This window comes from Glycine soja, chromosome 12 (assembly GCF_004193775.1).
Source record: "Glycine soja cultivar W05 chromosome 12, ASM419377v2, whole genome shotgun sequence".
Lineage (NCBI taxonomy): Eukaryota > Viridiplantae > Streptophyta > Magnoliopsida > Fabales > Fabaceae > Glycine > Glycine soja.
In genome coordinates, this window is record NC_041013.1 from 41,218,609 (window position 1) to 41,244,008 (window position 25,400).

Below are 25,400 nucleotides of genomic sequence, written 5' to 3' on the forward strand. Positions count from 1 at the left end.
TTTATGATTATATAGACAATAGCAAATAATAAAGTTTGCTAATTTGCCTCATGTCAAGAACATGCCTTTATGATTACTTGCAAGACTATCATTATAAAGTAACATCACTAAAAGTTTAATCAGTCAACAACTTATATAATAAGGGAATCCAGATAAGAAAAACAAACAAAATTATTCACGACAGTTATTATTATTATTATTATTATTATTATAATAAATTTGTGAAGACCAAAAGAAATATATCCTTTTTTAATAGTATAGATTATTATTATTATTTTAAACAATGTAAAGAAAATTAAAGAATCATTTTAAAAAATAATACATAAAGTAAATTACACTTTCTTATTCTCAATTTAGTACTTATTATACTGGTATTCCTTTTATTAAGATACATTTCTCATCCCTATGTTAAATTTCCAGTGAAAGGTCAAAATAACCCTTCTTAAATGGGGTGTTTTTTTTTTTTTTTAAAAAAAGGGTGTGCTGATAGTAAAGTTAGGGTGCTGATAGCAAAGATGAAAAAAAAACCTTCTCTCTTCCATATGTCCATCGACGCCCACCTCCTTTCTCTTTTCTGCCGCAAAACCATCCCATCCCAACCCAAACAAACACCACCCTGAACCACCACCAACCAGCGACCCGAACCACCATCAAACACCACCGTCACCAACCAAACCACCAACGCACCATCGGCACGCCGCGCGATCTTCTCTATCGACGCAGACAACATCTGCTCCGCCTCCCGCTGCTTCAAGTGCAGCCTTCAACGCTAATGCGTAACCCAAGAAGATGAAGGTGGCTTGCGATTAGCCAAGATTTGAACCAAAAATTTCCCTTTGAAGAGGCGAGGAGGTGCCTTGTGCGGTTACGGCGTGGCGTTGCCGAAGTGGTGGCAGCAGCAGCAAGTGTATGTTCTGAGACGGATCTGAAATTTTATTTATATTTTGTTAAATTTGATCTCAAATTCTCCTCTTTTTACTGATTTTGTAATGGTTTTGATTCTGATCGTTTATAAGATAGTGATTTTGTTTTGTTTTGATGAGTTTCTATTGAATCTTGTTTTATGTTCCTACTCTAGAGAGAAACTGCTTAGGGTTGTTAGTGTTGAAAGTTGTGTTTTTTATGCTTGTTTAGTAGTTTGAAGTGTTCTTGAAAGAGCTTTCTTTTTTGTTTTTTTAAATTTGGAACTTTTTGAAGTGTTCCTTGTGTTCTTGTAACTGTTGTTGAAAGCAAATGTCTACGAAGAAGATAAGGGTATTTTGGAACAAAAATTTCATTAAATCACACATGCACGACACATGATGTTCTAAAATTAATGGAAAAGGGGGTGCCTGCGTAATGAAATTGATAACTTAAGGGGTGCCTGGGTAGGGATCCTACAACGAGTGGGTGTGGGTGTAATAAGTCCTAAATTCAGGAGAGACGAGTTTAATTTGCTCTAATACATAAAGCCCTGGTTGAGTCCAAGTTAACTTATTGGGCTACAAAGCCCACCGACCCCAGTGACTAGTACACCGAAAGAACTACACTCTGATGGAATAGTGGTGTTGTTGGCTTGGCTCCATTGTTAACTTCTGCAGCTTATTCCCTTTCAGCTTTCACACCCCTTTTCACATCCCTTAAAGTGAACACAAGATTTGATTTTAGTTTCTTGAACTCTCTGTGGATAACTTAATCCATGAAGTCCCCTTACAGCTGCAATTATTCCTTTCCTGTGTTCAACTAGCTGGTATCTAACATGTAATCTTCCCTACATTCAATTACAAATTGGCTGATTTATTTATTTAAAAAATTTATTTCTGCACAGTTTTATATCCTTGGTACAATTCAGTTTAGTAGGAGAAACTAGGCTGAGAGGTTTAGTTCTTCCAGTCATTACATGTTTCAGCTTCTGAATGGGAGTCTCATCTCCTCATCTAACAATATTCTGATTATCTAAAATACTTTCATTCAGTTTCTATGTCGTGCTGGTGAGATAAAGCAAGGGAGATCTTGAGCAGAAATAAAATAATAAATGTGCTTCTGAATTCTAATAGGTGCTAAGTTGAAGTCTATTGATCACCATTTAGTCCCTCCAAGTGGGCCTACAATCATGGTAGGTGCTTTTATTATTTCATATATGTGCAGTCATACCCTTAAACATGCGTCTTTGTACATACCCTTTACAACTGGTTAGGTTGTTATACTTGCAGGGATCCAACCCGATCCAATCTGACAACACCTCTAAATACTTGATTGATTGTTCTTTGATGTAGTTACATTTGGCTAATTGCCTAATTCATTTCAAGTGCATGTCCCAAGGAGAGCTATGTTGATTCTAGTCATATATTTTGCTTTATTTGCATCATAATGTGTGAAAATAGTTATATGTTTATTGTTAATCATTGCATTGTATGTTAATTATTATTATTAATTTCAACATGGATTCTATACATTGATATGCAGCTGTCATGGCTTTTGATGATGATCTGCTGCTTGACGTTTCACATTTTTGTGATTTAATCATTTCACTTTCCTCTTTAAACACTGGTAATATGTCCAGTTTGTAGTTTCTAGCGATACCTTGTTTCATATTGTCCCATGTAAAGGTGCCTCTTTGTATAACATGGAAAAAAATGATATCGATATTTTATCAATGCTTGGCTGCGTCTTAACATTTTTTCTTCTGTTTGACACATAAATACTCATACTCTTTTGCCCCTATTGATCTAGTTAGTATTTTTCTGGCAAATGTCCACAGGTTTCATTTCTCTTATGTCAAGGTGCTCCAGTACTATATTAGCTGATCAAGAATGGTGATGGTAGCAATGATGCACTATAGATTTCTTCTTTGTTTCCGCCCTATTCTGAACCGATGTCCTTTAGGTCGTTCAGTGTCTTCATTGCAAAATCTTGAGCAGGCTGTTAGAGCGGAAGTAGAAGCCAAAAACTATATTAAAATTCCTGAGCTTCTCATTTCCTCGGATGCCTGCCAAATATCAAATCCCTTTTCTTTCTTTTCTTCATTTCCTCAGAACATACGAGTGCAAATTGTTGATGAAATGCTGCAATCTTTAATACCTATCAGACCACGTTCGAAGGCCCAGCTAACTTATTCGTATCTTCTTTCTTACACCCTTCAAAGCTCCCATCCCTTCCCCCTTGCACTAGCTGTCCTACAACGGACTTTACGTTCTGGTTGCGTTCCAGTTCCTCAGACCCATGTTCTCCTCTCATCTGCTTGGTTGGACCAGCATTGTCTGTCTCATTCTGTAGCTAATATTTTACTTCAGATGCAATCAATTGGATATCATCCTGACTGTGGGACTTGTAATTATCTACTATCATCTCTATGTGCGGTTGATCAACTAGAGGAGGCAGTTAAAGTCCTGAGGGGCATGGGTGGGGCAGGATGTATTCCAGATTCGAGTAGTTATGGCGCTGTAATTGGTGCGATGTGCAGAGTGAGAAAGACTGCTAAGGCACTGGATTTGATGAAGCAAATGGTGGTCCAATACGGTTTAACCCCAGGACAGGGAACACTGGTGAAATTGCTGGCAGCATTACGGGCAAACAGGGAAATATGGAAGGCTGTTGAGATGATTGAATTCCTGGAGAAAGAGGGTAACTCTGTTGGATTTGAGAGTTATGAGTTAGTCATTGAAGGGTGCTTGGAGAAACGTGAGTATGTTTTGGCTGCGAAGGTTGCAACAGGAATGACAGAAAGAGGTTTTATACCATATATCAGGGTCAGGCAGAAGATTATCGAAGGCTTGGCCAGTATCGATGAGTGGAATTTAGCTTGTGCTGTGAGACAAAGATTTGCAGCACTTAAATCTTAGCTGTTAAATTATTTATAGCGGGCCAAGTACAATGCTTAATGCCAATCAAGTGACTACATATTGTGTGACTTTTGCATTATGGTGTCTGTTCTTTTCTCAATGACATTACTGGAAGATTATCTCATGCTTTGAGGTAGAGTAATGAAGCACAAAGATCTCGGATTTGCAAAGCATTTGAGTGTATAATTTATGACGTCAAAGCATAGAAAGGGTGAGCATATTCAATGAAACTTGGTTTCATTTGAATTGTGGAATTAATGTTCCTACTTAGCCTAACTTTAAATTTGTTAGTTATTTTGTAACTCATTCAACAGAACTTGGCAATAAAACAGATTTTTTGTCACATGAAATAACAAAATGTCTAAATATAATATTAATTGCTCAAAAAATGCAAGTATATTAAATGCATCTGGTTATAAATTGCTGGGTGATATCATGTAATTTGTGCTGCAGTGTTCCAGTTTCCTTTTTGTTTGTTTTTGCAAAATGATCAATTAATGACTTCAATTTGGCTTAACTTCACTTTCGTTTGGCTCAAATGATAATAAACTTATTTTGATCACCAGGGTTTGGTGGTCCTTTGTTGGGTTTACTGGTTTTGAGGTGGGTTCATTACTAAGGTGGATCTTGGGGATCACTAGGGGTTCGACACAAAGGGCAGTGGGAGAAGAGGATAAGAAACGAATTGAAGGGTATTTGTTTAATTTTTGACTTCACTTGTATTTTTTCTTACTGTTCTGATATGATTGTGGCGCTAACTTCTTTTTTCCTCCCCATAAAAATTTCCTAGTCTACAACACAGCAGGTCAGTTAGCCTAGTATACTGCTTAATGCTTGTCTGGGTAGCTAGCCTCCATGGCAATTCCACAAGTACCATCTTTATCCTTAGGATCTCGCTTCATCCTAATATAGCCAGATACACCTCAGTCATTTGCCCATGAATTCTTCACAAGCCAGTACTTTTCACCATTTTCTTCTCCATATCCAACTATAGTCATGCGGTGATTGAGGTCCTTTCCACAGCTACCAGAGAAGGTACCTTTTGAATAAAGTTGAAATGCATAACCTCCAGCATCAGTTGCAACAGAGGCAGGTTGATGAGCAACTGCAGCTTTTAGCATATTCTCATTGTGAGCAGGCAGGTTTTCATAGCCGCATATGGCGACAGCATGGTTTCTAACTTTGGCCTTATTAGTCACCATCTGATCCTTGATAAGGATAGTTTTTATCTGTGGTAAGTCCTCCACGCTTTGTGATAAATGTGAATGTTTCCATGTGACCACCATTGCAACCTTCATTCCCATTTCTATTATCACAATCTATCAGTTGTTGTTCTGAAAGAGAAACCAGCTTTCCTGTTTTTATTTTGTTGATGTCTTCCACAGTTGCCACTGCAGAGAATGACCAACAACTTCCTGCATAAAAAGTTTGGTACCATAATGTCAACTCCATACATAATTTGGAAAATGTTAAAACATGATCTTTACCTAACTAAGCATTAGATAAATATCAAAAGCCTTTTTATACGTTCCGTTGTACAGAAGTTCCTTAAGATGTATGAAATCTCAAGAATACAATATCCCTAAAAATATTAGTGTGACTCTGTGAGGCTAGTCAATATAGGTAAAATTCACCTGGAATTGTTGTGCAAGTGTGACTAACAACAGGTGTGTATGTAATATGCGTATTTATATATTTTAAGAAACTTTACCACAATGGCCTTGATCCTTGATGTGTAACTGCACCTCTTGTCCTCCAATCTATGCGTTTTGGTAGATCCCCATGTTTTTGGTACATGAATCTTGTCTGCAAATGCGACCTAGGTTGATAAACAAGATACATACGTCTAAACTCTTCATTTGTGAGATCCACGAACTTGTTGTCCATGAGCTTGTAAGAATAGTTTTGAGAGTTGTAGACCTCTATAAATTGAACATTTGCTCGGTAAATTTCAAAACGGAATTCCCATTCATCTTTATTCCTGTATTTTTGTCCATATTTTTTCAGCCAACTTTCGTACCTCATCCTCATTACTTCTGAATCAGACGAATTATCATTGTGCTTTGCAGGACATGCACTTGCAGTTATCCATAGATTGCACAAGACAAGAAGATTGATGATAGCAACTAATGTTATTGTTGTCTTCATGGCTAGTTTTTAGTGCAGCATAGAATGACAGCATGCATTGATATTTATTATTAAAATGTTATGTTTGTTTCTTTTACACATTAAAATGCATGTTCATTACTATTTTAGAGGCGTTTTTGCTACATGTTTATCTTGCATCCATGAATTTCATGCTTGTGACTTTGAACAAGGCATGAATTCTATGTTTCATTTTCTCTGCATGACCATAATACAGACGTGCAGTGCAGGTCTTGAATTTGCTTAAGGTTAACCTGCCCAAAACTACTGAATTCTAATACATTTGCATGTTTGATAGGCAATTTCCTCAACTTATGTTGTTTCAATTGGTGTGAACAGTTTGTTCTTTTGTGTAGACTTGCAGTTGTAGTGCATTGTTTCGAATAAATTCCAATTTAATGGAAGACTAGGAATTTTTTTTATTATAGGTCCACGCTCATAGTTAGTGCTTTGTGGTATTTGAATTTAAAGATTATTGAAGAACCAGGGAATCATGTTCATCTTAAGATACTGTCTCAGCAAGCACGCTAATTTCATGCAGAAGCTAAGGAATTTTGCACATGGGGTATATTTGATAGCCTTTATTCTATATTTATTGCTAACTCTCAGATAGGCAGAGCCACTGCTGTAGAGGAATGAATTGAAGGGAACCGAATAAAATGTAATTAATTAACTTGTTTGAATTTAAAAAAATTATGCAATGGAATGGAATCTATTTTTTTTTTTATTTCATTTCATCCAATACCTTAATTTTTTTCTTTCCTAATTTGGGATTGTGGAGTGAAACTAATTTGATATTAACTAACCCCCTCTAGCAATGATAAGGTAATTGGTAATTTGATTCTATTTCATTTATGTATTGTGTCCGACAATGATATTGGTATAAAATTGAATGGTATGGAATAAAATAAAGTCAAACAGAATTAATTAATCATTTTGTTTGCATTTATAATTTATAATAGAGCAGAAGAAGAGATTGATTTCATCTCATACCTTAAATTAGAGCTATAAAATATGTATTAAATGAAATGCAATCTATCGTTATTCATTTCATGTCATCATATATTTCAGACAACGAAATTTAACATCATTCCATTTGGTTTCATCCCTTTCCATTAATTCAAATACAATCTGATGACTTTAAGGGTGTGGGGTGTCAAGCGGGTAAAATTCCAGAAAAAACCATCCAGCCATGTTTCCCTGAAAGTTTCGATGTCTTTCCTCCAAAAATTGCAAATGCCTTGACTTGAGAATTCTGGATGCACCTCCATAAGTGGTAAAACCTTAGCCTTCTCAACTTGCCAGCTCTTCATGCTTACCCATTAAGTGGTTAGGGGTATTTTTTTTCTAAATGAGGTTGTTTTTGAATTATTTACCTAAAGGGGTAAGTAGTAACAAGTGTTATGATATTTGAATTAGAAGTTTACGACTTTAATTTTTTTTTAACTAAAGTCATAAAATTATTTATGACTTCGGTGTATTTTTTTTTTATTTTACGACTTTGAAATTGTAACTTTTTTTTATAAAAAAATTGAAGTCGTAAAATTATTCAGTGTATTTTTGTATTATTTTATGAAAGATTTTTTTGGTATTACAACTTCGTAATACTTATTTTTTAATTTGGAAGTGAAGCCTTGAGCTTGATTCACTGTATCCTTTTTTTCAAACTTTATAATATTATATATTATTTTATAATATTAATTTTTTAGGCATTTTTTTATTTTGTTTTGTTTTCAATATTTTTAAATTGCTAACAAAATTTATTTATTTAATTATTAAATAAATAGTTTTAATAAATAAAATTAATAATAAGTAAAATTAAAATTATTTATTTAATAATTAAATAAATAAATTTTGTTAGCAATTTAAAAAAAATTGAAAAAAAATAAAATAAAAAATGCCTAATTTTTTTAATATTATAAAATAATATATAATATTATAAAGTTTGAAAAAAAGACAGTGAAGTCGTAGTGAAGATCACGACTTCACCTCCATGCACTTCCAAAAGTCGTCATACAAAAAAAAATTGTAAAATAAAAAAAAATACCAAAATCGTAAATAATTTTATGATTTCAGTTTTTTTTAAAAAGTTATGATTTCAAAGTTGTAAAATAAAAAAAAATTATATTGAATTTTACGACTTCAATTAAAAAAATTAAATTCATAATAAATATTACGACTTCTAACTTAAAAGGTCATACCACCTGATACGACATACCGTAAATAATTCAAAAACAAACTCAGGAAAAACCAAAAAAAAATACCCCTTGTCGGAAAAAAAGCCGGTTAATAGTGAATGGTGTTCATTGAAGCTATGCAACGATATACACTAGTACAACAGTAGAAAGGGCTTGACTGCTTGAGCTTCAAATGTATTACCAAATCTAGAAGAAAAGAAGGAAAAAAAAAAGAAAAATAAATTACAGGAAACCTTATATATTAATTAAGGATCTAACTTTTCTAAAATGAGATGTTTAACCTGATAAAATAATAATATATTTCTCTTACCAAATGCATGAATCAAATAGTACATAATTATTTCAGCTTAATTAGTAATATAAAATCAAGTATTGTATATATTATTGCATTAAATAGTTGGAGAGACATTTGCCCATTATAATTATTTTATTACGTTCAAATAAGATTACTTCTGTAAAGAATATACATGATTTGTAAAAAAAAATATATATATATATTTAGAATAGTTCAAATTTATAAGGCACTTTATGTTAAATTAGATATATCTTTATTTTCTAACTTTAGACGTCTTTTTACTTTTTAAAACCTCATTGTGGGTTCTTGAACCAACATTTAAGCACTATAAATCTCTAAGTTGTTGAACCCATCAATGTATAATGGACGACAAATTTTAATTAGCGTATGGATGATGCCTTTTTGGTATTTCACGAAGGAGAAGGCATAATATGTTTGAGATTCTTTTCTTCTGCATTAGTTGGGATTCCTCTCTTGGATATTAGTTCGGATTCTTTTTCTGCTACTCCTTGTATCTTCCAATGCATAGTACATAATGAAGTTAACACAATAAATACCACGTGGTTAATTATAATTTTGATTCTTTTATTTTAGATTATGCGAGACTTTAACTTGTGCTGTTTTTTAAACCAAATCAAGTCCCTTTATGTTTAAAATAAAACAAATTTAGTTGTTTAGTTTTTTTTTATTTAAAATCTTCAATTTTTCACTTTATGATGTTTAATTTGGGATGCGAGATAATTTTTAAAATAAAAGATTTATTTTTTTTTAATAAAATTTGAAAGATTTAGTAGGATATGAAATTAGAGTAGTATAGTTTTATCTAATAATTAAGAATCAAATTACACTATATATCAATTTTTTATACTAAGAAAATCATTTATTGACACGAAATGTATCATACTGACATGTCTATACTAATAATTTAATTTTCAAACAAAATTATACTAACATAAACTAATTCAGTACCAAACATTATATATATATATATATATATGTTTATCGCTTAGCTTGAATTCCAATTCTATACAAGCTTGTCAGGGGCAAGAATGTATGTGTGAAGTCTATTATAACTTGTAGGTATAGTAAGTATATAGTACGTATTTCAATAGTTTTAATTTGTTGGATGGGAGTATCAACATAAAAAAAATAGTAGGATGGGAATAATTTAAGGAGTAGGAGTGGATCTAGGCAAGGCCTACGATAAATGCCATTATTAATTAATATAAAGCCCGTCGATTAAGATGGTACTAATCATGACTGAGCTTTGTCAAATACTTTTATCCTTAAAAAACTACATTAATTCTAGTTAAGATAAGATGATGAAATAAAGAAGGTACCTAGAAACACATAGACACGCGGATACGTACATCTTTATAGAGAGAGAGGCATTAGGCATATACCCTACATGTGGGAATGATTTGGGGACAAAGCAAGGAAAGCATAGTGGTGCAAACAATTCACATGGGGGCATAACATGATCCTTCACAAGAGGCCTCTCTTTTTCTTCTCTTTCACAGCTCATGCCCCAAATCCCACGTCCAAAAACAATTATGCTTATCTTAATTACTGTATGTAGCTAGCTTTTAATGAAATGATTAATGAGACACGTTGCACCCCATGCATAACCACTACAGCATTATAAATAATCTCATGCACATGGCCTTTGTTCTCCTCTCTCTCAGATAAAGATCACGATGACCCGTTTGGTTTAACCAATCACTAACCCCCTCTAGTGGGGTTGTCTTACCTTATGTCTTAGACAAAATCCTTAAAAATTTATCAAGGAACGGGGACACGATTCACTCGAATCAAATCAATTACCTAATTTCGTCACATCTCTTAATTTTGGTACTATCCACTATATGTCATTTTTTTTAACTTTCTGTTTTCCCTTTTAAACCTTCCATTCTCTACGGGCAAGCAAAATTTTTAAATGTCTAATTTGAGATAACTTTTCCAACCACTTCTAATTCACCTAAATTGGTCAACTACATATGTTTGGCCATTGTTGGACTCTTTTTTCCTTTCCATAAAAATCGAACTTAAATTGTTGATGTTGAATTTACCCTAACACAAATAGACGTGCTAATTGCATGCCATCATATATGATGGAAGGGGTTAAAATTAGTGTGGGCTAATAAAGTGGGAAGAGAGGAGAGAATGTTCTAAAATGAAATAATGACCAAATTTGTATGAAAGAAACTACATTATTATAAGGGCATCCCACTAAAAAGAAGGTCACAAGGGCACGTGGTGGCTGATTCCCACTACTTATTAATCCACTGGCGACTTTCTAGTAACACCGTTGAAACCCAACCCCTCTTCATAGCTGTTCATAGCTGTCCAATCCCCCCATCCCCATGTGACCCCACTGCACAAACAAATAGATACAGATACCCCAGAGATTTTTATTTTTTTTAATTTGGGGATTTTAAACCCCCCAAAAAAATGCTACAACAATTACAAATTTGTCACAATTTTTTTTTTAAAAAAGAGAGAGAAAAGAAGAAATCAAGAAAGTTCATGATTATGTTGTTTTATGTTCGTGTGGCTTTCTTATTACTTCTAACAACATTCCCCTGTGGTTGCTGGGAACATACATATATATTTATATAAGGGTCGTGTTAAGAGCCTGGAGGCTCATTTGTTTCATTTCTTCTCTCTCATTGCATGCCTTTTGCAATATATTTACACATACAATAATGTGTGCATGTATACATATATATAATAGCATTTGTTCGGGACATGTTAATGTACTATTGCAACAACAACAACATTAACATCATCTGAGGTTAATTTGCAACTACACTTCCTGGTGTATTTCAATTAATTCAAATGGAGCAATTACCTCCAAAGATCCCAAACATGTCACCAAGTTGGCCAGATTTCTCTTCACACCAACAGAAGATGCAATTGCCACCTCTTAATAACAACGGCACCATCACCAACAACTATCATCAGCACAATCAGAACCCTTCTTGGGTGGATGAGTTTCTCGACTTCTCCTCGGCCCGGCGCGGCGTTCACCGGCGGTCGGTGAGCGATTCCATCACCTACTTGGATTCACCAGTGAAGTGTGGAGGGAATAAAAACAACAACAACAATGAGAACGAGTTTGACAAGTTTGATGATGAACAATTCATGTCCATGTTCACGGATGAAGTAGTGCTCTCTGGGGTCCCCTTGCCACCACCAACCACCTTGTCCTCCTCTAACCCTTCAAGCCCTTACGATCAGAACTTCATCAATGATGAGAAGGAGAAGAAGGAGGAGCACCACCACCACCACCAATTGAAAAATGAAGCAGATGAGGTTGAAAGCCAATGCAAACAGGAAATTATGCAGCTTCCAAATGACACCAATACTTGTTCTTCCAGCGAGAGAATTACTGACCCCAAGAGAGTCAAAAGGTACGTAGTACTCATCAAACATTCATTCATATACATAACTCCAGTTTTAGATAATTAGCTTCTTCAGAAACACTTTTTTAGAAAAAAATAAGTTTCTTCCGTAAGCTAATTTATAGAAATTCTACCGGGTTAGTTTCTTGGAACGATGATTTTTAACTTATACAAGACTCAATTTTAGCTTACATGAAAAATTATTATATTTTTTCTTCTTATATGTCTACATGAATTATTTATATGTATCAATATGCTTTTTCCTGGTAAAGTTTGCAACCATTATACAAAATTGGATAAATGTGTTTCTTCTTGCTTAAATGTATTTTTTTTATATATTTAATAGGCTTGATGTATGCTATTCTTTCTTTTTTTTTTGTTGAACAATTTCTGTTGCTATTCTAGTATAATGATTAATTAGTGTTTATGAATTACTCTTATAATTGAGAACTGGTTCTTCAAAATTAAGGTGTTTTTTTTTCTGTACAATGTTTCATAATACTTTTCGTATTTATTTTTTCTGCAACAGAAAATGAACAATACTAAATTGCTGAGTTAGGATTTTTGTTTTCTTTGAGTTCTGTCTCTAATTGTCGTTTTGCATCAGAATCTTGGCTAATAGACAATCTGCACAAAGATCGCGAGTGAGGAAGCTGCAATACATATCAGAGCTTGAGCGAAGTGTAACTTCATTACAGGTTTGGGACGTAACTTGATGTGACTATGATGAATCTCTGTTTTTTCTTTCATCGGTGGACATAATAAATCTTACTATTTTTTAAGTAAATTTTCATATGCCATAATAATAAAGTAACGTTATTTTCTCCAAAGTTTTTATAATACTTTTTCGCAATTAACTTTTTCTTAAGTTTTATCCATTATACTAGTATCATTTATTTTATTTCATATTTTTCTTCTGTTATTTTTATTTTGTTAGAAAAATATTTTAAAGATTGTGGTTAAAATAACATTACTGAAGATAAATATATTGACCTTTTTTTTAATCTGTTGACCAATGAAGGCCGAAGTTTCAGTGCTGTCTCCAAGGGTTGCATTTTTAGATCATCAACGATTGCTTCTAAATGTCGACAACAGTGCTCTCAAGCAAAGAATCGCTGCCCTTGCTCAAGACAAGATCTTTAAAGATGGTAATTTTCTTCAATTATTACTTGGCTAATTAAAAATTACCAAATTAAACTTAACTCTATTATCTTATTATTAATTTTTTGGTGGAGCATTTCGGATATATAATTAATAATCCTGTTAAGATGTGGTTGGTGCATGCATTAATTAGTACTTTATGGCCCTTAGAATCCATCCTACTTCTCTGATCCAATGCCTTTTTCTTGGTTGAGATTAATTATCATTACTCATTACAGTCCATTTAACTGAAGTATAAATCCCTCCTAGTTAGGGAAAGTGACATGTTCACGATTCACTTTGCCAAGTGAACCTAACCTCGTGGCTTTTCTACTTGTCTTTCTATTTGATGCATGCACATGTTTTTTTTTTTTTTAATTTTTTAATTTTTTAATTTTTTTATATACTACTATTTTATGGCTTCGACTTAGATTAGAATCTATTAGTGGTCGAGAAGTTTAACTTTCTTTTAGAATTATCACTAGTAAAGTACTATTTCTGTTCCCTGAAAAATTATATTGCTATGAATTTGAGATTTTAATCTCTAAAATCTAAATCTTATGATGTGTACGGACAGAAAGATAATAGTTTCATATTACTACCTTCCACAATTGATGGAATAAATTAATGTCATTAATTTTTTAGGGACCAATATATTATATCATTATCGATCAACTTCATTGAATTGGCTAAGTTTGAAGGAAAACGAAGTTATATATTACGTTGAAATCGGGATGCTTGCATGCATCTCTCCGTATGCTATGTAGAAAATTCAGCGAAAAAGAAAGCATGATTTAGTGTATTTACTAGGACAAGTAAAAGAAAATCTGTACTATACTTTACAATTAATGCTGTGTGGTTTTCTAATCGAGACCATGACAAAACGGGAAATGACAAAATATAGATGAAGATAATTTACCTAACATCTCCTCGAAGTTGGTTAATATTAATATATTTTTCCCGAAGGATTAATAAATCAAAAGATAAACCAATGTGGAACAAAGAGTAATACTAATTAAATTGCACTGTTCCTAGCCTTTTTCTCGCGAAAGTTGAAACTGTACTATATAATTATTTCATTAATTTAATTAGTAGGAAGAAACAGACCAATTATGAAAGTGCAGTGCAGTTATATTGATTTTAGTGAAAGCTTTTGCATGCACGCGTATTTAAGTTTGTGCCTGTTCATCATGTGCCATGTCTCCAAGTAGTAGTTAAAATTGTTTAACTAATCTTGCAATTTATATTATTGATCAAAATCATATACATGCAGCTCATCAAGAGGCACTGAAGAGGGAGATAGAGAGACTTAGGCAAGTTTATTACCAACAAAGCCTCAAGAAGATGGAAAATGCTGCTGGGTCACCATTACCATCACCAAAGCCTATATGTGATGCTCAAACAGAAAAGGAAGCACAACTTCTCAACGCTTGAAGATTCATTCATCACACTATAACATATGATATATCAAGTAGCTATATTTATTAGCTAATTTACATGACACTGTGATTCTTTATGTAAAAAAAGAAATTGCAGAATTTTGGATAAGAGAAGGGAGAAACTGGAAGGAGATTAATTTTTTTTTTTGTGCTTGGTAATGTATTAATTGAATGGTGTCACGTACGCACTGTTGGGTGGTTAAAATTTTTATTAGTCAGTTGATGAAGGAAAAATATTATTCACTGAGAGAAGAGTCATGTTCGTTGTGCGTGGTGAGGCCATTGGCTTCTGCTATGAAACTGCGCAGGCACGTGATGTGTTGTTTACTTTAGACATGAAGGGGACCACTCAAAGCTTGCATGATTAGAATGGAGGGGGATCCACATGTGCAGCAGTGGCCGCAACATCAAAAGAGAGGAGTGTGGAAGAAACAGTTGTGTCTATCTACTTTAACTTGATAGATAGGAGTTAGTGGAGGGGAGGTGGTAGTATATGCAATTGTTGGTGTTGATGATTCTTTCACTTCTTTATTTGTTGTCTTTGATTCTTTTTCTACTATTTTGTTTCATGTTTTTCAATGCATATATATGTTGGAAAACAAACACAAGTGTGTAGGGATGGATGGCGCATGAAAGGAAGGTGTCAGTGAGTCCTGATGGGTTTTATGGTTTGCTGTATTATGTATTATGTAATCAATTTTATTTGACATAATTAATTGAAAAAAGGCAAAATGTAAATAGTCAGTTGACTCAATTTACCTGTATATATTATAGTTTTAATTGTTTTACAATTTTTTGTGTTATGGACTCAATGACATCATATACCTTCCTATGATGACAAAAGGGTACGACGATTGTGATGTAAATTACATTGAAAAGAGTGCATGTAGTTTTATCCTTTTTCTCATTCTCTTATTACCTCTTTTTCTCTATTTGTAAGGCTTATTACTGAATTTTCTTTATAAAAAAAAATAATACATAATGTGAGGGTAAAAGAGTAAAAGAAATCATGGCAAAGGGTTAGTTTTTTTTTCTTTTTTTTACTTTCTTTACTAGTAATAATTGAAAACAAACTGATGTGGAAGTAGTATTATGCTTCGTTTTTTTAAAATATTAGTAAAAATCTAACATACTTTTTTTTTTTTATCAAGAAAGGATCCAAACTAGGGTAAATTTCTTGCCAAAAAGTACTGGAGACATATGGCCTCTTTACTAATTTTCCTAACTAGTCGAGTGGAATTTAAGAAAACAGTAAGGAAGAAAAAACAATTTAGCAACAAATTATGAGAAATTATATTTGTATAATTGCATTAGTTGAGGCTATTCTAAGCGAATCCATCAATACGAGTCTACTTGAAACAAGATATTTTCTTCCAATAATGGGAAAGCGACCACATCCATATACGGGACTTGATGTGGAGTCCAAATGTAAATGTAGACAGTGTCTTCCCTAGAAGTAGATTTAGTACATATTTATAAGGAATTGACATAGACTATTTTCTTTTTGGCTTATATATATATACACTGGCATGAGTTGTGGGTGTGGCAGTGATGATATTTTGGCTATAGTTGTGGGTGGCAGTGATGATATTTACACTGGCATAAGTGTGACCTTTTGGCTGGCATGCATGAGATTTACAGATGGTCCACTCCAGTGAATTTAAGTCCATGTGCTAACTTTTCAAATTAAACCATACCTTAGCTATATTATGTTTAAAACGTTCTAGAATTTTCGGTACAGTTTGGTAGCTGTGAACATGCTTAACTACTGTTGTTCTTTGAGCTCTACAGTCTACAGTTCGGTTCATTGCTTATCTCATCATTTACTATTTTAGCATCTACCTTAATATTCTAGCAAAGGATCGTACTGAAGTGCCACAAGCACAAGACAAAGGCATATGCATGCCACAACTCATCATACAAGTACAATATGATGCTACTTGTAGCAGAAATTATTTCATAATTTTGGACTATTAGTGATTTCAATATATTCTATGTGATGCATAATTGAGGATTAATTGGGACTATAATAATGATTATGAATTATGAAATAATTTCTTATACTTGAGGAAAATTGTATAGTTGGCTTGTGGAAAGTGAGAAGAGTATTCTCAAATTCTTTGCAGCTTTGCCATCGTGAGATTTGCTCAAAACTGCTCAATATATTTTAGGAAGATACCTCATTAGTTTTTATTTGAGGTCTTTTTGAGACTTCACTCTCTTCCAATTTTGAAATTTACAATACTTAGTTATTTTATATTACCCCATATTCCCTTCTAGTCCTAGTCCTGCAGATGAAATTCAAAAAACAATGAGGTATTTATAAAGCTAGAGATGTGATATCTCTAAACTGAGGAGCATTTCTGTGCAATTTGCTACAGTAGAAGTAATTGTAGATGATGATGCTTGCCATAATCCTAAAACTTTTGGTCCCATTTGCATGTGGAACAAGAGAGATGGTCATATCATATGCAGTCAAGTAACTATATACAGCAGTAAAAAGGTTGAGTGGTCAATTTTACTCACGAACCCCAATCCTCCAACTATCAGTGTTGTCCTTGAAAGTGGTAAAACCATCCACACTATCACAGTTTTTAGGATAGGAAGAGTTTTACAATTATATGGTGTGGTGGCCAACTAAATAGGGTGGTCCAGGTTTGTGAGTTTGACGGGTATCTGATCAAGCTATAAATTTGTATATAATTTGATTAATTTGTTACAAGATGTATGACAGCTCCATCAAGAGACAATGAGAACAGCAGTAATGGGAAGAAGAAGAACATAACATGACCAAATGGTCCAAAAGGATAAGTAGAAGAGCAAAAAGAAAAAAGGAATTGTGTTTTGTTCATCGTTGGTGCAACCAACGGAGGCAATGTTAGGCCTTAGTTGCTTATGCGTGTAGCTTTCATGAGTTCATCCATCCTGTCTAATGTCTCACTAATTTTATTTATAGCATATGTGAATATAATTAACATATTTCATCAGAAAATAGACTCGCAATTTTAAAAAAAATTATTATGTATAATACGTTTTTTTATTGACTTTTTAATAAATATCTTAAAAATCATATAATTCTTCATCAAAAAAATAAAATATCATGAAAAATATTTATATAACATCATACAATCACAAATTAATAAATTTATTAATTTTTATAATAATTATTTTAAAAGTATATTGATAATAATTTCTGATACCGTAAAAAGAAATTAGACTAACATTCTTCATAATCATTAAACTCCCCAAACTCCTTTTATTTTTCACTATTATGCTCTGGCTCGCCAAGGAAATGACCTGGTCCATGCATGGATGATGTCACCCCTGCTGTCTGCAAGTTCAAGACGTAGAATCCCACTAGAAATATCAAACATTGAGCTGCCAATCATTGTATCAAAGTGAGTTCAAAAATTGTAGACAAGTGGACGGTTTACCCGGGGATTGCAGCAAAATTTGGGCTAAACCAAGATATTTTTCTTCAATCGTAACCAGTACAACATAGAAATTTTAATAATAAGTTGTAATAGTTACACAATCCACGAACTAAAATTTGGTTACACTTTAGTTGCATTAACCGTAGTTACTAGTTTAAATCATACCAAAATAAAGATCAGAGTTTCTCTACTTCTAGCTTCTGTAGAGAACTACTTAGCTGTTAAAAGTACTTCTATTTTTGTATCCAAACAAACTGTAAATCGATCAGCGAACCAATCATTGATCGTGCTATATATCCCAGGTGAATTGTCCTAGTGGGTATCCATGTCGAATCATATGTTGTCGGTGGAAAAAATGAGACATTGTCTGGAAATATAGGCTCAAGCATTTTCCGATGTCACAGCAGAATTTCCGACCTCCACACAGAATGAGCTATAAATATAGAGGTTGGATTAGACGAATAATTATGTGAGTAAAGACAAAAATTAAATAGAGAAAGTAAATTTCAATATTTGCAATTTGATTCTCAAATAATTCTAGGTAACAGCTACCCATAGTTATGCCCCCCCTGTTTTAAATTAATGTCTGCAAATTCAGAAAAAAATAAATAATAAAGTCTGCAAATTACTACAATAGAGAACTTGCAGCCCTGAACTTCGATGTGAACTGATGAAAAAAAATGGTAAACTCTGCTTATCAGTTTCTTCAGTAGCCCAAATTGGTAAAAATGCCGCTGGTAAATATGCTACTAGAGAAAGCCAGTGCTTGTTATAAGAAAATTTAAATTATCATGTCAGCGTCAATTAATTTTCAGAAAACATATTTTTGTTATCTTAATACATTTTTTAAATACACATTTTATCATAATACATTTTTGGGTTAATTAAGTTTTTATCCCTCAAATTTTTTAGCTTCTAATTTTTTTTTAAAAAAAAACTAAAAATTAAAATTAAAAAATTTGAGGGACTGACTTAATTAACCCAACATTTTTAATAAACTTTGAATCAATACATGATAATTCTATCATAATATATCATCATTTAGCCTTCCTCCTCGCGCAAAAATAACGAGGATTCTCGGACATGAATATATATTAAGGGGGCTAAACACAATAACTTTCAACTTTCAAGCATTCTATCTTTTACCTTTTCATTTTATTGCTCATATTAACAATTTAAGTCTTTCTCAAAAAAAAAAAAAAAAAAAACTAAGTCTAATTACGATCGATCATCACAGGTCAGGCACCCTTTTTGATGATTTATGATGGAGTCCATGATCGTTGTGAACCATCCTTTATTTACTTGATCCAGCAAATTTGATCAAATACCTGCACAAAAACGTTTGGATTTAATTTTGCCATGTGTGGTGTGCACTAATGTTCTAGGCAATGTCTTTCTCATTGTAGTACATGGGTACTTAATGTTCTTGGCAGCCAAGTCCTTATCAGCTCGAAGTGAGATTTTACTTCAAATTATTGGACCAATTATTCTTCCTACCTGTTTTGAGCTCTCTTCCTGATGCAACAATTATTCTTGATAATCTTCTATTTACAATTGCATGGAGTTCACTTTGAATTTGAGAGCTTTATATACCAGGTCGTAACCAGTATCTTAAATTTTCCTTTAAGTCCTAAGAATACCAAACTACAAAATTCTCAAAATTTCTTTTTGTACAGCACAGAATAGCTCTACCTTACTACAGGTTTAGTAGAGTTTAGTTTGGCCTTCCAGGGGTTTGGCTCCATGTCACCCCTTGGTTCCTTGTTGCTTTTTCTTATTCTTTTGATGAATGATATTGGGTGGTGCAGGTTTTGCTGGGGATTGTTTTGGTGCCAAACTGGTTGGGATGAAAACAACCACTAGTTTCTGCCACATTCCTTTTTTGCTTAAAAAAAATGTCCTTTCAGGGTGAACTATGTGTTTTACCTGGGTAGAAATTTGTAGAATTTCTCAAATCAAATTTAATCATGTAGACACATAATATGGCATGTTCTATTCTAACTTAATAGAGAATTGTGATCATGATGAAATATGGATTTACATAGTTGGATCATCCGTTACTGTGTTCAAATATTTGATGATCACTGAAGAACGGCAAAAAGTTTACCAAATTTCCTAAGCAATTGACTTAATCATGAAATAATTTGACTGGGGCTGCTCATATGCTAATATAGCTCAACAGGCATCTAGTATAAGAAGTGAAATAAGTTTTTGTCCTTATACATCACAGGCGAGTACTTCATTGTCACTCTTTTCCATAAGCCACTCTAGATTCATTTGTTTGGTACTTATACATCTCTAGCTGTTTCTCTCTAAAGATTGAATGCCTAATGTAATTTATAATTGCTTATGCTTCAGAACAATTTATAATTATTGTTTTGAGATGGACCTGTTGGATGGATCAACTGCAATGTTACTAAAGATACTATAGGGAACCACTCTTATAGTTGGAATTTTGTGACCTTGAGTTGCAATAGATCAGAAAGACACAAAAGGCTTTAGCTCTGCTTGTATTTCCTATATCTTAAGTTATCTGCTAGCAATAGATCAAATTAATTTGTTTTGAATAAGAAAATTGATTATCAACGATTGTTCCCTTCTCTTTCTGCCAATTCATATATCTAAGAAAATTCAGAAAAGCAGAATTGCTTTTACATGTTCCACGACTTTGAATAATGGTGGTTCCCAGCGAGATCCAGTGTTTCTCTAACGGTAGCAAGAAAATCACACAAACAATAAATTCTACAACATGCTTAAATTCGATGATGAAAAATCAGATGCAGCATTGGCTTTTTTCTTTCTGTAGCTGCCATATCTATGCCTATTCTGAAATCCGTATTATTAATCTCTTACCAGTTAATTACAAAGCATGTTAATTATGATTCCACCGTCATTCATATACTATTTGGCCTAAATAAATGAATGAACGATAATGCCTACGAACTCAAGGACTAAATGTATGAAGATCAAACTCGTAAGAAAAGTAAAGTGCATATTTATACTCATAAGACAACATATATAATTAGATTGAAAAAGATAAAAATTATACCGTGAAAACTCTTATTTATAGAGTTGATTGTGTTAACCATCCTAACTAAAACTTTAGTAGTCTTTGTTAAGTGCTGAAGATCTTACATAAAATTCAGTTGAATGTGAAACATAAATAAAAAATTATATTATTCATATAACAATTTTTTAAATAATTATAATCTTTCGTTCATTTTCACTTCTATCTGAATGTTCTTTCATTTTATCTTTTTTTTTTCTTTTTCATAATCTCATTTATTATATTTTTTATTTTTTTTCTTTCCTTTTTATCTTTCTTTCATTTGTGTCTTATTTCATCCGAAAAAGGAATAGATGATTATGATTGGCCAATTTTTTACAACACTTTTTTTATAACAATTTCTTTTTGTCTTTGAATGTTACATCACTTACCTCATGCTTCTCTCATAATTTTTTTTTATCTCTATATAGTGATTGTAAAAAAAATCAAGAGTTCATTGGAACCAAAAAATGCTTTTTACACAAGAAATTTACATAGATTTCAAGAAAGCTGATGCAGTATGTGAGAAACATTTTTATGATATTTGGATGAACATTCTACATCAGTTTCTATGTAACCAAACTAGAAAGCACTTTATAAATAAAAAAATGCACTAAGAATTGATGTAACATATTTGTTGATTAAATTTTTATCAACCAATATAGAACGTGGACCTCATTTGCTACTATGATATTCCACAAGACTTTTAAGAACGATGGTAAAAATATCTTATCTAAAAATACTAAGGAATGGGTTTTTGGTAAAACCAGAATCTCTGGCAATGCTGCTAAGGAATTTATGAATTCGTCCACTAGAGGAAGCCCTGGCATTGTTGGTTGTGGCTGTATTTTTAGGAATTACTTAACCATTTCCCTTGGTTGTTTCTCTGAAAATTTGGGGAGTAAAATTTAAATGAAAGGAAAAATTTAAATTATTACCTAATAAAGTCAATTATATCTCTTTTTTCTTTTATTTTATTTTCTATCCAACCAAGCAAAAAAAATAACATGGTGATTCATATTTTCTTCTCTTTATTTTTTTTTCCATTTCACTTTCTTTTCTTTCAAACAAATCAGAAAAGGACAAAAGTCCAGAAGTACCGGACTCCACTGCAAGTTGCAACTTTTGACGTTTTGATTTTGTTGTATAGAACAACATGGTGTTACTCGCTCACTGAGTTGAGTTCACTGGTTACACAATGTCGAAGAGAGAAGAATTTGCTCTGTGGCACTTCTTTTTTCTTCTTCTTCTTCTATGGGGGTTTGTCGGCGGCGACGCGCCGGGGAGGGAGGTGTGGTGCGTGGCGAAGAACAACGCGGAGGACACGGCGCTGCAATCGGCGGTGGAGTGGGCTTGCGGCGCAGGCGGAGCCGATTGCGGAGCGATTCAGGGAGGAGGACCCTGCTTCGACCCTTCCAGTATGCAGAATACGGCGTCGTATGCTTTCAATGATTATTTCCGCAAACACGCTATCTCTGAAGAGAATTGCAACTTCGGCAACAACGCCGCCATTACCTCCTTCAACCCCAGTCAGTGTTCCTTCCACCCCTTTTTTCTTCTTCTTTTTCTTCATTCCCCTAAATTTATTGTTGCTAATATGCTATGTTTCTTGTTATATATTATATATATATATATATATATATATATATATATATATTATTTTTCAGGTTTTGGTAATTGTAAGCTCCCTTCTAGGTAAGAGTTCAGGTTTTTTTTTTTTTTTTTTCTGGGGGCTTTTATTTTGAGTTGTGAAAGTTTAAGGTCCAATTTTGTGATGCAGTTTGTTAGTGAACAATGGGAGTTTCTCGGGATCGGTGTCTTCTATGGGATTGATGCCCGGGGAAGAAACGAGTGGGTGCGGTGGAGTTGTTTGGAGGTGGTGGCTTGCGCCATTTATTGTCACTACACATTTTTTGTTTATGCCAGTTTCAATTTCACGGATTGTTTAAGGATAATTATATTTGTGAAATAGTACCAATCTGTCTGTGATTCTGTACTATAATCTATTGTTATGCTCAGCTGCTTCCAAATTTGTAGTTTTGCTAGCAAAGTATTGATTAAAATCACCACTTTGAAGGAGATTGTACCTCATTTAAAATTGAATTTGAGTAAATGGAAGGTTGTGATGTTCTCATCTAAAATGGTCTTATGAGTTATGATTGCATAGACCTTCAGTTGTTGAAATGGCAACATCCTGAGGTAAGTTTTTCTCATACTGATATGATTACTAGTCTGCTCTAAATCTTAACTCAGGTGAGTTGTTGTTATATGCCTATCCAAAGAACTTGAAGTGCTCGTGATTCTAATTATTTGCTTTATAATTGGTGCAGATATATTTAGCTTGTCTTACTAGAGTTTAGAATCTTTCCAAAAGAAGTAAGTAAAGCCTTCTACTTTGCTCTTTAAGCCTATGTGTTGTCCAAAAGTTTAGTATGTCAATGCTCTTTTAACCAATCCTTAATTCAATACAATGTGTTTTTATTTTTTAAATTAAAAAAAGGGCTAAGCTTCTAACAAAAGAACACTAGAAACTTCTGAGAAAAACAAAGTACAAGAAGGTTATTTTGGAGTCAGATTCCATTCCAAACAATTTGCAACCCCTGATAAATTCCATGAAGTTCAGCCTCCAAGATCGAACAAACTCCTAACTTCACTGCAAATCCAACAAGGAACCTGCTGTTTTCATCTCTAACCAAGCCACTGCATATGATGCATGTAGACCATTTTGTACAACTGAACCATCACTATTCAATGCAACCACCCCCAAATCTGGTTGCTGCCTAAGCATCTCCAATGGGAGGTGCTTGATGGGTTTCTTAAGAGAAGAAACTGTTTTTGCAAGAAATCTTACCATTGGAGAGAGTTTACGAGACATTGTGGGTTTTTCAGAATAAGAATAGTTTATTATTTAAGGAACTGTTTCTTAAAATTTTAAAAATATTTTCTTTCCATTAACAAATACATGAAAATAAAAAAAATATATGAAAGTGAGTTTCTTAAAATTTTTTACTATTGGAACAATGAATATTTTAGAAATAACATGAAAATAAGAAGACCACAAAAATCAACTTTTCATGTGCTAAGAAATCCACTTAAAAAACTTGCATTGGAGAAATCCTTAAACTTTGTGATTCCATACCAGCCTTCCCTCCTTGAATAATCCTATATGAATTTACTAAACAGACATGAACAGCCTCAACCAAGTACAATGTGGTTTAGTCCACTTAGGCTGAAGCAGTCCAGCGGAGGGTATTAGAATTTTAGAAATTGAAGATGGAACCATTGCCTTTTTCTTATGTTCATTAGCATACCTTTTATCTCTTAAGAGATGAATAATTCATATCATGGTTAATTTACAAGAACGAATAAGAGAGACGAGGCACAAATGAACTCAGTGAAAATGAAAAAGAAAAAAAAAATCTCATTATAGAACAACAAAGTAGACTTCTGATTAAATTCTCCACCCACATGCTAACACAACCACAGTAGCTCTGATTTCTCGCAAGAGACAAACTAATTGTGAGCTTGTCACCGGTTGATCACTTTTCTTGTTATTTTTTAATTTTTAATTGTGTTACATGTGTAATTAACTAATTATATAATTGGTTGTTCCTAAAGCTGAATTGTTGAGTGTGTGCCTTTGTAAGGATTACTCATCTGCCAAAGGTTTCTTTTCAACCTAATCTGTTACAAATTTCTAGCTTTCTGTACTTAGCAATAATATCAATTCTAATATAATTTTTTAGACAAACTTGAATTTTGAGAGGTGCATAAAAATCTAACATCCAACACTCTGCAAAATGTGACTCCGGCAAATCCGTATATATTAATAAATTATTTTAAACAAGGAAATGTTAGCGCCATCTATTTCATTTGTACCATCAGTATGGAGCAAATCAAACCTACTACAACAATCATATGGATTACATCAACTTACTTGACTAACTAAATGAATTGCAGAGAAGTGGCCAAGTCTATAATGAGGAGATTTCAAAGCTAGTGCATTTTAATCATTGGTTAAAAATAAAATATCCAATGACTTATAAGAGTTTTGAACAAGAATTTTTTGACCCGATAATACAAATAAAATATATATTTATTCAAATGATACAAGTCAACTATTATTTATATTTATGATACAAACTACTGTTTATATGTGAGAAATCAGTTTCTCCTAAATCGATTTCTCATCTCTCTTTTATTTATTTTTATATTTTTACGTTGTAAAATCGGTTCCTAAGGAACTAATTTCACACTGTTATTTTTTTTATTATTTAGCATCGGCTAAGTTGACGCTAAATAACTTGATATCAAAGTGGTATCATGCACGAAAGAATTTAGTGTCGGTCAAATCGACACAAAATACCTATATAAGATTATAAAAATATATAAAAAAAATTCATATTTTATTAAAAAAATATTTTTAAAAACATGAGTAGTTTTTTTATACATATGTACTTTCTTAATTTTTGTTTCAA

At 32.9% G+C, this 25,400-nt stretch overlaps 3 protein-coding genes across 8 annotated transcripts; all 3 read left to right on the forward strand.

Annotated features, from left to right (window-relative positions):
- The first annotated feature begins 527 nt into the window (after window positions 1–527).
- Window positions 528–6,698, forward strand: LOC114379857 (pentatricopeptide repeat-containing protein At1g06270). Of its 6 annotated transcripts, none has more exons than XR_003659621.1 (6): window positions 531–907; window positions 1,955–2,095; window positions 2,741–4,032; window positions 4,388–4,513; window positions 4,612–5,055; window positions 6,395–6,698. XR_003659621.1 is itself a non-coding variant. In XM_028338638.1 (3 exons), exon 3 carries the CDS (start codon window positions 2,793–2,795, stop codon window positions 3,819–3,821), a length of 1,029 nt encoding a protein of 342 aa, XP_028194439.1. In that variant the 5' UTR covers window positions 531–907; window positions 1,955–2,095; window positions 2,741–2,792; the 3' UTR covers window positions 3,822–4,243. The 6 variants fall into 6 exon arrangements, 1 of the variants encoding a protein (XP_028194439.1); XR_003659619.1 differs by lacking the exon at window positions 6,395–6,698 and adding an exon at window positions 5,891–6,281; XR_003659622.1 differs by lacking the exons at window positions 2,741–4,032; window positions 6,395–6,698 and adding an exon at window positions 5,891–6,281 and having other exon boundaries at window positions 528–907.
- Window positions 6,699–10,881: 4,183 nt separating this feature from the next.
- On the forward strand, window positions 10,882–15,208 carry LOC114379067 (basic leucine zipper 61-like). The gene is made up of 4 exons (XM_028337625.1): window positions 10,882–11,872; window positions 12,471–12,561; window positions 12,885–13,011; window positions 14,277–15,208. Exons 1-4 carry the CDS (start codon window positions 11,298–11,300, stop codon window positions 14,435–14,437), a joined length of 954 nt encoding a protein of 317 aa, XP_028193426.1. The 5' UTR covers window positions 10,882–11,297; the 3' UTR covers window positions 14,438–15,208.
- A 6,770-nt stretch (window positions 15,209–21,978) lies between these two features.
- Window positions 21,979–23,063, forward strand: LOC114378606 (PLASMODESMATA CALLOSE-BINDING PROTEIN 5-like). Its single transcript, XM_028337253.1, has 3 exons — window positions 21,979–22,451; window positions 22,590–22,617; window positions 22,703–23,063. The coding sequence occupies exons 1-3, from the start codon at window positions 22,121–22,123 to the stop codon at window positions 22,869–22,871; spliced, it is 528 nt and encodes a 175-aa protein (XP_028193054.1). The 5' UTR covers window positions 21,979–22,120; the 3' UTR covers window positions 22,872–23,063.
- Window positions 23,064–25,400: the final 2,337 nt, after the last annotated feature.